Raw genomic sequence first — 12675 nt, forward strand, 5'->3', positions numbered from 1 at the left:
CCACCAAAGATTTTCAATTGGATTAAGATCCGGACTATTTGCAGGCCATGACATTGACCCTATGTGTCTTTTTGCAAGGAATGTTTTCACAGTTTTTGCTCTATGGCAAGATGTATTATCATCTTGAAAAATGATTTCATCATCCCCAAACATCCTTTCAATTGATGGGATAAGAAAAGTGTCCAAAATATCAACATAAACTTGTGCATTTATTGATGTAATGACAGCCATCTCCCCAGTGCCTTTACCTGACATGCAGCCACATATCATCAATGACTGTGGAAATTTACATGTTCTCTTCAGGCAGTCATCTTTATAAATCTCATTGGAACGGCACCAAACAAAAGTTCCAGCATCATCACCTTGCCCAATGCAGATTTGAGATTCATCACTGAATATGACTTTCATCCAGTCATCCACAGTCCACGATTGCTTTTCCTTAGCCCATTGTAACCTTGTTTTTTCTGTTTAGGTGTTAATGATGGCTTTTGTTTAGCTTTTCTGTATGTAAATCCCATTTCCTTTAGGTGGTTTCTTACAGTTCGGTCACAGACGTGGACTCCAGTTTCCTCCCATTCGTTTCTCATTTGTTTTGTTGTGCATTTTCGATTTTTGAGACATATTGCTTTAAGTTTTCTGTCTTGACGCTTTGATGTCTTCCTTGGTCTACCAGTATGTTTGCCTTTAACAACCTTCCCATGTTGTTTGTATTTGGTCCAGAGTTTAACTCAACTTAACTCAACTTTTTTTCTTATATAGCGCCAAATCACAACAAACAGTTGCCCCAAGGCGCTCCATATTGTAAGGTAAGGCCATACAATAATTATGAAAAACCCCAACGGTCAAAACGACCCCCTATGAGCAAGCACTTGGCCACAGTGGGAAGGAAAAACTCCCTTTTAACAGGAAGAAACCTCCAGCAGAACCAGGCTCAGGGAGGGGCAGTCTTCTGCTGAGACTGGTTGGGGCTGAGGGAAAAAAACAGGAAAAAGACATGCTGTGAAGGGGGGCAGAGATCGATCACTAATGATTAAATGCAGAGTGATGCATATGGAGCAAAAAGAGAAAGAAACAGTGCATCATGGGAACCCCCCCACAATCTACGTCTAAAGCAGCATAACCAAGGGATGGTCCAGGGTCACCCGATCCAGCCCTAACTATAAGCCTTAGCGAAAAGGAAAGTTTTAAGCCTAATCTTAAAAGTAGAGAGGGTATCTGTCTCCCTGATCTGAATTGGGAGCTGGTTCCACAGGAGAGGAGCCTGAAAGCTGAAGGCTCTGCCTCCCATTCTACTCTTACAAACCCTAGGAACTACAAGTAAGCCCGCAGTCTGAGAGCGAAGCGCTCTAATGGGGTAATATGGTACTACGAGGTCCCTAAGATAAGATGGGACCTGATTATTCAAAACCTTATAAGTAAGAAGAAGAATTTTAAATTCTATTCTAGAATTAACAGGAAGCCAATGAAGAGAGGCCAACACGGGTGAGATATGCTTTCTCCTGCTAGTCCCCGTCAGTACTCTAGCTGCAGCATTCTGAACCAACTGAAGGCTTTTTAGGGAACTTTTAGGACAACCTGATAATAATGAATTACAATAGTCCAGCCTAGAGGAAATAAATGCATGAATTAGTTTTTCAGCATCACTCTGAGACAAGACCTTTCTGATTTTAGAGATATTGCGTAAATGCAAAAAGGCAGTCCTACATATTTGTTTAATATGCGCTTTGAATGACATATCCTGATCAAAAATGACTCCAAGATTTCTCACAGTATTACTAGAGATCAGGGAAATGCCATCCAGAGTAACGATCTGGTTAGACACCATGCTTCTAAGATTTGTGGGGCCAAGTACAATAACTTCAGTTTTATCTGAGTTTAAAAGCAGGAAATTAGAGGTCATCCATGTCTTTATGTCTGTAAGACAATCCTGCAGTTTAGCTAATTGGTGTGTATCCTCTGGCTTCATGGATAGATAAAGCTGGGTATCATCTGCGTAACAATGAAAATTTAAGCAATACCGTCTAATAATACTGCCTAAGGGAAGCATGTATAAAGTGAATAAAATTGGTCCTAGCACAGAACCTTGTGGAACTCCATAATTAACTTTAGTCTGTGAAGAAGATTCCCCATTTACATGAACAAACTGTAATCTATTAGACAAATATGATTCAAACCACCGCAGCGCAGTGCCTTTAATACCTATTAAATAATGGTAGGACTTCCTTGAGCAGCCTGGCAGGAATGGGGTCTAATAAACATGTTGATGGTTTGGATGAAGTAACTAATGAAAATAACTCAGACAGAACAATCGGAGAGAAAGAGTCTAACCAAATACCGGCATCACTGAAAGCAGCCAAAGATAACGATACATCTTTGGGATGGTTATGAGTAATTTTTTCTCTAATAGTCAAAATTTTGTTAGCAAAGAAAGTCATGAAGTCATTACTAGTTAAAGTTAATGGAATACTCAGCTCAACAGAGCTCTGACTCTTTGTCAGCCTGGCTACAGTGCTGAAAAGAAACCTGAGGTTATTCTTATTTTCTTCAATTAGTGATGAGTAGAAAGATGTCCTAGCTTTACGGAGGGCTTTTTTATAGAGCAACAAACTCTTTTTCCAGGCTAAGCGAAGATCTTCTAAATTAGTGAGACGCCATTTCCTCTCCAACTTACGGGTTATCTGCTTTAAGCTACGAGTTTGTGAGTTATACCACGGAGTCAGACACTTCTGATTTAAAGCTCTCTTTTTCAGAGGAGCTACAGCATCCAAAGTTGTCTTCAAAGAGGATATAAAACTATTGACGAGATACTCTAACTCCCTTACAGAGTTTAGGTAGCTACTCTGCTCTGTGTTGGTATATGACATTAGAGAACATAAAGAAGGAATCATATCCTTAAACCTAGTTACAGCCCTTTCTGAAAGACTTCTAGTGTAATGAAACTTATTCCCCACTGCAGGGTAGTCCATCAGGGTAAATGTAAATGTTATTAAAAACTGATCAGACAGAAGGGAGTTTTCAGGGAATACTGTTAAGTCTTCTATTTCCATACCATAAGTCAGAACAAGATCTAAGATATGATTAAAGTGGTGGGTGGACTCATTTACTTTTTGAGCAAAGCCGATAGAGTCTAATAATAGATTAAATGCAGTGTTGAGGCTGTCATTCTCAGCATCTGTGTGGATGTTAAAATCGCCCACTATAATTATCTTATCTGAGCTAAGCACTATGTCAGACAAAAGGTCTGAAAATTCACAGAGAAACTCACAGTAACGACCAGGTGGACGATAGATAATAACAAATAAAACTGGTTTTTGGGACTTCCAATTTGGATGGACAAGACTAAGAGACAAGCTTTCAAATTAATTAAAGCTCTGTCTAGGTTTTTGATTAATTAATAAGCTGGAATGGAAGATTGCTGCTAATCCTCCGCCACGGCCCGTGCTACGAGCATTCTGACAGTTAGTGTGACTCGGGGGTGTTGACTCATTTAAACTAACATATTCATCCTGCTGTAACCAGGTTTCTGTTAGGCAGAATAAATCAATACGTTGATCAATTATTATATCATTTAGCAACAGGGACTTAGAAGAGAGAGACCTAATGTTTAATAGACCACATTTAACTGTTTTAGTCTGTGGTGCAATTGAAGGTGCTATATTATTTTTTCTTTTTGAATTTTTATGCTTAAATAGATTTTTGCTGGTTATTGGTGGTCTGGGAGCAGGCACCGTCTCTACGGGGATGGGGTAATGAGGGGATGGCAGGGGGAGAGAAGCTGCAGAGAGGTGTATAAGACCACAGCTCTGCCTCCTGGTCCCAACGCTGGACAGTCACAGTTTGGAGGATCCAAGAAAATTGGCCAGATTTCTAGAAATGAGAGCTGCTCCATCTAAAGTGGGATGGATGCCGTCTCTCCTAACAAGACCAGGTTTTCCCCAGAAGCTTTGCCAATTATCAATGAAGCCCACCTCATTTTTTGGACACCACTCAGACAGCCAGCAATTCAAGGAGAACATGCGGCTAAACATGTCACTCCCGGTCTGATTGGGGAGGGGCCCAGAGAAAACAACAGAGTCCGACATTGTTTTTGCAAAGTTACACACCGATTTAATGTTAATTTTAGTGACCTCCGATTGGCGTAACCGAGTGTCATTACTGCCGACGTGAATTACAATCTTACCAAATTTACGCTTAGCCTTAGCCAGCAATTTCAAATGACCTTCGATGTCGCCTGCTCTGGCCCCCGGAAGACAATTGACAATGGTTGCTGGTGTTGCTAACTTCACATTTCTCAAAACAGAGTCGCCAATAACCAGAGTTTGATCCTCGGCGAGTGGGGAAAAACGGTTAGAGATGTGAACGGGTTGACGGTGTACACGGGGCTTCTGTTTAGGGCTACGCTTCCTCCTCACAGTCACCCAGTCAGCCTGCTTTCCCGACTGCCCGGGATCTGCCAGGGGGGAACTAACGGCGGCTAAGCTACCTTGGTCCGCACCGACTACCGGGGCCTGGCTAGCTGTAGAATTTTCCACGGTGCGGAGCCGAGTCTCCAATTCGCCCAGCCTGGCCTCCAAAGCTACGAATAAGCTGCACTTATTACAAGTACCGTTACTGCTAAAGGAGGCCGAGGAATAACTAAACATTTCACACCCAGAGCAGAAAAGTACGGGAGAGACAGGAGAAGCCACCATGCTAAATCGGCTAAGAGCTAGTAGCTACGCAACCTAGCGGATTCCTAAAAACACACAAAGTGAATAATGTGTAAATAATTTAGAGGTGATTCAGCAGAAGGAGTGCCCCAATCAAGGCACCAAACAGGCCATGAAGCAGCACAGGCAACGCACGACAACAGCGAACGCACGACAACGGTGCTAAAATAAAATAAAAATCGACTAAAGACGCTGTGGAGCAGCACAGATAACGCACGACAACAGTGCTAAAAAAAAAAAATAAATAAAAAATAAAAACGAAAGCGTTAGCAAGCTAGTTAGCTTGCCAACGCTGATGAAAGTTAGCTGATAAAAAGTGCTCCGTCGCGATGTTTCGACCGTTAGAGGTCTTCCTTAGGCGTTGGAGCACAGTAAAAAAGTAAAAAAAAAAAAAGTAAAAAGGTAAAAAAGTCTTGAAAAAGACTGTTAGTTCAAGTCCAAAGCAGCAGGTAGCAGTCTCTGTGTAAACAGTCCCAACAGAGAGCCAAAATTCTGATGCAATCTCACTCCGAAGACCCAACCAGGAGGGCCTGCCACTGATGTTTAAGTCTGTGTCTAAACCATAAGTTTAGACACAGCTGACTGTGAACAACCAACATCTTTTGCAACATTGCGTGATGATTTACCCTCTTTTAAGAGTTTGATAATCCTCTCCTTTGTTTCAATTGACATCTCTCGTGTTGGAGCCATGATTCATGTCAGTCCACTTGGTGCAACAGCTCTCCAAGGTGTGATCACTCCTTTTTAGATGCAGACTAACGAGCAGATCTGATTTGATGCAGGTGTTAGTTTTGGGGATGAAAATTTACAGGGTGATTCCATAATTTATTCCTCAGAATTGAGTGAATCCATATTTTTTTTCCCTTTGCTTGGTCTAAAAAAGTAACCGTTACTGACTGCCACAATTTTTTTTTTTGATTTCTTATAGTGTTTCTTAAAGCCAGAAAGTTGCCATTTGAAATGACTTTAGTTTTGTGTCATGTCTGTGATCTGCTTTTTTTCTACAAAATTAAACAACTGAATGAACATCCTCCGAGGCCGGTGATCCCATAATTATTGCCAGGGGTTGTATGTCCCAGCTGGCTTGGGAATGCCTTGGGATCCACCGGGAAGAATTACAGGACTTGGCCAAGGAGAGGGAAGTGTGGGGTGAGCTGCTTAGTCTGCTGTCACTGCGACCCGGATCCAGATAAACAACAGCAAATAAATGAATGAATGAATGAATGTTGCCAAAGTGCTTACTCATGGGGTGGGTCTGGTTTGAACCTTGTTTGATTGTACAGAACCTTGACGCGACGCATGTTGTGATTTGGTGCTGAATAACTAAACTGAACTGGCATTCTGAAACTCCCTTATTCTCTGGCTTCTTTCTTCCAGCTCATCATCAGCGAGGTCTGTTATGTCTGGTTTTGTGTTTCAGGCTCTGGAACGGCTCCTGCAGTTTTGTTTTGTCTTTAGTCTGGGAGATAAAACTGTGCATGCAGCAGACAGCCTTGTACCAGCTTACCTTGCAGCCACAGCCCATCTGATAGCGCTGGCTAAGGCTCTTCTTCTGGGTGGCACTTAAGGAGTCCCAGGGCATGATATAGTCACACAAAGTTACGTGCATGCTCCCGCTGCCCTCAACTTTGCCTATAAAAAATGAGATGGGAACACAAAAAACTCAACAATGATGGGAAAGCCATGGAATTCAGGTGTAAAGAGCAATATATTTAGTGACGGGTAAAATATGCACACAGACGTCCAGCTGCTGAGAACTGCACGCATCAAAAGAAAAAGTCTCACTGATAAGTCTGTAGCTTAGCCAACACGACATTATTTTAAGACGTGCAGGCCAAAGCACACATCCTAGTGAAAGTACCAGTTTGTTTCTCTGCCTCTCTCTCTCTCACACACACATACACGTCAAAACAGGAGATATTCCAAGTTCACAGATCTGCTGAGGCTGCGTTCAGTGCGTGCACGACTCATGCCTTCCCAGACAGGAAGAGTGACTCACGTTTCGCTGGAACTTTACCGACTGATAACCAGTCAGCACACAGATCCATTCACTTATTGTAAATAGGTACATCTCTCTTGCAGTGGCAGAGAGAAAGTGTTTCCCACTGCTCAAGATGGACAAAAAAAAAGAAAGAAAAAACAATGAAGAAAATCATGAGAAACATGGCGTTGGGTGGGGGGGAACGCTGGCTTCAGCAGTTCCTCCTTACAACTCTCTATGTAATTAGGGGCGAGTGCTTGCGGGTGCATCTCTGTCCACGATGGGGAAAACAGAAGACGTTAAGACATCATCTTCCTTCTGAATCAATCTGTTTCCAACTGCTTCTGTCATACAGGAGGAATTACTGACTTCACATATTTTATTGTTGGGGTGATTTTGGCATTGTTTTCTTCAAAATTCTGCAGTAAAATTACTTGAAACTTGCACAACTTGAAACGAGAATCTATTAACACTTCAAGCTAACCTACAAAGGAAAGGATTTTACAGTTGTATGCAAAAGTTTGGGCACCCCTGATAATTTTCATGATTTTCCTTTATAAATCATTGGTTGTCTGGATCAGAAATTTCAGCTAAATATAGCAGATGAACACACTGATAGTTAAGAAGTGAAATGAAGTTACTAGTATTTACAGAACGTGTGCAATAATTATTGAAACAAAATTAGGCAGGTGCATACATTTGGGCACCCTTGTCATTTTATTGATTTGAATACATTTAGCACTAATTATTGGAACACAAAATTGGTTTGGTAAGCTCAATGACCATTGACCTCCTTACACAGGTGAATCCAATCATGAGAAAGTATATAAGGTGGCCATTTGCAAATATTTCCCCTCTTTGCATCTCTTCTAATGAGTGGCAACATGGGAGCCTCTAAACAACTCTCAAATGACATGAAAACACAGATTGTTCAACATCATAGTTTAGGGGAAGGATACAAAAAGCTATTTCAGCTGTCAGTTTCCACTTTGAGGAACATAGTGAGGAAATGGAAGACTGCAGGCACAGTACTAATTAAGGCCGGAAGTGGCAGGCCAAGAAAAATCTCAGATAAGCTGAAGCGAAGGATGGTGAGAATAGTCATAGTCAACCCACAGACCTGCTTCAAAGACCTACAACATGATCTTGCTGCAGACAGTGTCTCTGTGCATTGTTCAACTATACAGCGCACTTTGCACAAAGAGATGCTGGATGATGCTGTAATGCAGAGGAAGCCTTTTCTGCTTACACATCACAAACAGAGTCGCTTGAGGTATGCTAAAGCACATTTGGACAAGCCAGCTTCATTTTGGAATAAGGTGCTGCGGACCGATGAGACTAAAATTATTTGGACATAACAAGGGGCGGTATATGCATGGCTGAAAAAGAACACAGCATTGCAAGAAAAAACAATTGCTACCTACAGTAAAATTTGGAGGTGGTTCCATCATGCTGTGTGGCTGTGCAGCCAGTGCAGGTACTGGGAATCTTGTTAAAGTTGAGGGTCACATGGATTCCAGTCAATATCAACAGATTTTTGAGAACAATTTTCATGAATCAGTGACAAAGTTGAAGTTGTGCCAGGGGTGGATCTTTCAACTTGACAACGACCCTAAACACTGCTCAAATCTACTGAGGCATTCATGCAGAGGAACAAGTACAATGTTCTGGAATGGCCACCTCAGTCCCCAGACCTGAATATTATTGAAAATCTGTGGTGATTTTAAGCGGGCTGTCCATGCTCGGAAATCAACAAACCTGACACAACTGGAGATGTTTTGTAAAGAAGAAGTGTCCAAAATACCTTCAACCAGAATCCAGACTCTCATTGAAAGTTATAGGAAGCGTTTAGAGGCTGTTATTTCTGCAAAAGGATGATCTACTAAATATTGATGTGTTTTTTCTGTTGAGGTGCCCAAATTTATACACCTGCCTAATTTTGTTTAAAGAATTACTGCACACTTTCTGTAAATCCTATAAACTTTATTTCACTTCTCAAATATCACTGTGTTTGTCTGCTATAAGATATATTTAACTGAAATTGCTGATCCAAACAGTGATTTATAAAGGAAAATCATGGAAATCATCAGGGGTGCCCAAACGTTTACATACAACTGTATATATAAAAAGAAGAAGAAGAAAAGAAGATCCAAAGTGCCTTGCTCCTTCTGTCTCAATCTGCTACTGACTGCTTGTGCTGCTTTCAAACACAACTTCATTCAAACACAAAAGAACAATGACCTCACACTGCAGTGACCTGATTAATGATGATTATGAAGACAATATTTTCAAGAGAGTCGCACCTGTTTTTCTGTATTACTTTAAATTCAGATTTTTTGTGCATTAATGGAGTGTACATTTTATTATTGATTTGGTATCTGTAAATACTGAAAGTACCAGTATCTGTATCAGACATGAGCGTGGTATGGCACCATCCCTAGTTCCAAGTTCCCCAAAAATATGAATTAATAAACACCCAAACCGATGGTTAGCTGATAGCTGGTGTTTTGGACTTAGAGAGAGTGGCGTGTTCAGGCTTTTTTCATCACACACAGAGCCAACTACGCTCCACCCCTTTATGCATTAATGAGTTCATTGTGAATCAGTGGGGGCGGGGCTCCCAACACGACAACGCCCAGAAAAGGGGGTCATTACGGCTTTTCCGTGTCTCTATAGAAAACCAACAGGTGATATCATGCAGGCTCCAGTCTATGTTTGTGAGCCATAATGTTCCTACCAAGGTTCTTAAAGTCGTTTTTCAGCACGAAAATGTCCAAGGAGGCCTAGGTTAACATGCTGTAGTTTCTGATGGCTCCTGTACTGGATTTTGTTGTCAAAGAAGAAAGTGCATAAATTTACATTCAGCAGCAGCAGCATATGACAGAGTACAAAAAAAAAAAAATCCAAAAAATGTCGTCAAACATACAAACACACTAAAACATACAAACACAGAGTAAATAAAAACCTGTAAGTTGCTTTCAAAAGCTAACTGCAGTGAACATTTTGTTTAATACCGCCTGCCTGTAGTCAAACGCACCAAGTCAGTGCAGCCATGTTTGATATAAATGGCGGTGCCTCCGCAACATTGACTATTTGTGCATTACTCCTAGTTATTGTGCATTAACTGTTTAATGGTAAATGGGCTGCATTTACTTTTCCATCTGCATCAGATGCTCAAAGTGCTTTACAATAATGCCTCACATTCACCCCGATGTGAGGGTTCTGCCATACTCACTACACACTGGGAGCAACTAGGGGATTAAGGACCTTGCCCAAGGGCCCTTAGTGCTTTTCAGGCTGGGATTTGAACCGAGGATCATCTGGGCTCAAGCTCAATGCTTTAACCACTAGACCATCACCTCCCCTTAATGCTTCTTCAAGTACAGGAGTTGAAAAACAAGTCCCTATATTAGTCAGTACATATTCTGGCAAGTATGGAAGTTCCCATTTCTTAATAATTTTTAATATAACACAAAACAACAACAGGAAATGTTTTGTTTCAAGATTAGTATTTTCTAAAAGCAGAAAAGTGTTAGTCCTATTCTGCAGTGTGTATATCACTGTAACAACTAGTACCACCTGTTCTACTGTTGTCATTTTATTTTATTTATTTATCTTAACCTCAGATGCTACACGGAGGGGGCACAAAAACAAAAATCATCTTACAACACTGTTTTGGCAGCAGGTGTCTCGAAAATTAAATATATATTTACAGTTCACAAGAGCTCCAGCGGTACCAGGACAGACAATGTCACTCCCAGTCTGCACAGGATTTAGTCAGCAGCGTATCATTACCCATAATAACAAACAATTCATCCTCCAACACACAAAATCACTGCTTAGTCTACAAACCTCAAGCTTGTTTGCTGTGCTGGTTTCACCAACACCTGAATCCCAGCATGTCTGTGTGAATACCTCTGCGGCTACTGGAATTTCCATTCTTTCTTTCTTTCTTTTATTTAAATATTCATCATTGAGACAAATAAGGTCTGTCCAAAGTAAAGCATGTAATTACCAGAAAATATAGGTGGGTTTTTTTGTTTGTTTGTTTTTTAATTTGGGCCTAAAAAACCACAACAACACAAAAATACTTGATGACAAGTCTGAACAAACTAACAGTGTCCATCAAAAATACTGTAATACCGTACAGTTTTACTGTCTGCTTTGTCCAAGTGATAAATAAATTAAAGTAACAAATAAAGATATTTTGGGGGAAAAATAGCTTATGTGTTTATTGGATACCAGCTTTTTCGTTTTTTTTTTTTCTTTTTACTTGGTGGTGTTTATTATGATTCCATCCAGTATGTCAAGGTTCGGCCAGATGCCCAAATTATAAAGAATATAGGTCTAAAATGTGTTAAATGTTAATAAACTACTAAAAAAAAGATTAAATAAGAAATGTGATATTTATTCAGCTGTTACAATTGTTCTGTTTCCTGTTTTCCATGTATTCTGCACGTTTATATTCTAAAAACAAAACAAAATGAAAAAAATTATGATTTTACCAATTAATACTGTTTAACCAATGAATATTAATTAGTTAGTTCATTAATGACTTATTATCGCTTTAAAAATATGGGACATGACAAACATGTTCAAAGTACCTTAATTTAAAACGTGTCTTTTTGTTGTTTTCTAATTCATAAATTTTAATGTCAATATGGGGCCCTTGCAAAATGAAAAATAACTTTGATAATCAGGGACATAATTATAATGTAGCGTTGGTGCTCCAAGATCCAAAAAGTCCTCTTGCAATATTAAAAAGTTATTTAATTTCCAGTTCACGTTGGCACATTTAAATTTTCTGAAAATTTCTTCTGGATTTTGCATTCATGTCCAAATAATCACCAAATGTAATAACTTCATCATATAAATGCAAACATTATTCCTACTGCCAACACAGAAATCCTGTTTCAAATTTTTATTTATTACCGACCTGAGATCAGGTACTCCTTCTTGCCGGTGGCATCCAGAGTAACACCACAGACAGCGGACATGGGGGCAGTGAACACAGTTTCAATGTCCTGGGTTGGCCCCTTGAACATCTACAAGGGAACCACACAGAGCGGCTCAAAGGTCACAATCAAGATGACAGTTGAGTATTTTTTACGATGGTACAAAGAAGCAGATGTATGTAGGTGGGACGAGTAGTCTGACCTTGATCTGTTTGATCTCGTACTGGATCCTCTTGATGGGGTTCCCATAGATGTCATTCCCAGAATCCACCTGTTTCTCCCCTACCACCTTTGCACGAATCACTGTGAAGAAGGGGAAAATCAGATATGGTTTTAAAATGACAAGAATGACACAAACTGAACGGCAATGGAAGTACTGCAGATGAAACTGTTTTTTAAATAAAAGCATGCAGAATATCATCTTACTTGATGAGCACCATGAATAACTGGACACTAAAGATTTCTTTTTCTCATTGTATGTGTCAGTTTTTGAGCTTTAATTTGAGGGTACGGCCATCCAAAATGGATGAGGTAACATTTTTTCAACTCTTTCTTAAAAGTGACGCTTGAAATTCTGGCAACATTTAAGTCGCCACTGAGCTCAGCTTCAGTTTCTACAGCAGCCCCGACAGAGAAAAACCTCAGCTCATCGATCCAGAAACATGGACTGATTTGGCCTGCAACATGAGTTGTTGTGGTTCCAAACATGACACAAAAATCTGTCAATGAAACTGAAATATGGAGACCACGTAAATGCAAATGAAAGACTGGGAGCAGCATCTGTGAGCGCACGTGTGGCGCGTTTCTCATGGTCCGACTGATGACATCAAGCTTCGGCTACGTGAAAGATATTTAGTCAGGGTGGAAAACCTGACCAATGATCATTTTAAAAACAGGCACAGAGATAAACATGTTTACAGCTAACTGCTAGCGCACACCCTTGGGTTCGTTTTACGCTTGGAACAAACGCAAATATGAGGAATGATGGGTCCCAAGGTAACATCTCACATTCTCTTGGTTCTTCCTCAGT

The 12675-nt window shown here is 40.4% G+C and overlaps 1 protein-coding gene across 1 annotated transcript in view; it reads right to left on the reverse strand.

Annotated features, from left to right (window-relative positions):
- timp2a (TIMP metallopeptidase inhibitor 2a) overlaps nt 1-12675 on the reverse strand; it is a 48579-nt gene that overhangs the window by 5689 nt on the left and 30215 nt on the right. Inside the window, exons 2-4 of the mRNA XM_034194563.1 lie at nt 11848-11948; nt 11627-11735; nt 6217-6341 (exon numbers count right to left, since the gene is read on the reverse strand). Of these exons, the coding sequence (XP_034050454.1) occupies nt 6217-6341; nt 11627-11735; nt 11848-11948 (335 nt within the window). The remainder of the gene's footprint in view (nt 1-6216; nt 6342-11626; nt 11736-11847; nt 11949-12675) is intronic.

The sequence above is a fragment of the Thalassophryne amazonica genome, chromosome 18 (genome assembly GCF_902500255.1).
Source record: "Thalassophryne amazonica chromosome 18, fThaAma1.1, whole genome shotgun sequence".
NCBI classification, from domain to species: domain Eukaryota; kingdom Metazoa; phylum Chordata; class Actinopteri; order Batrachoidiformes; family Batrachoididae; genus Thalassophryne; species Thalassophryne amazonica.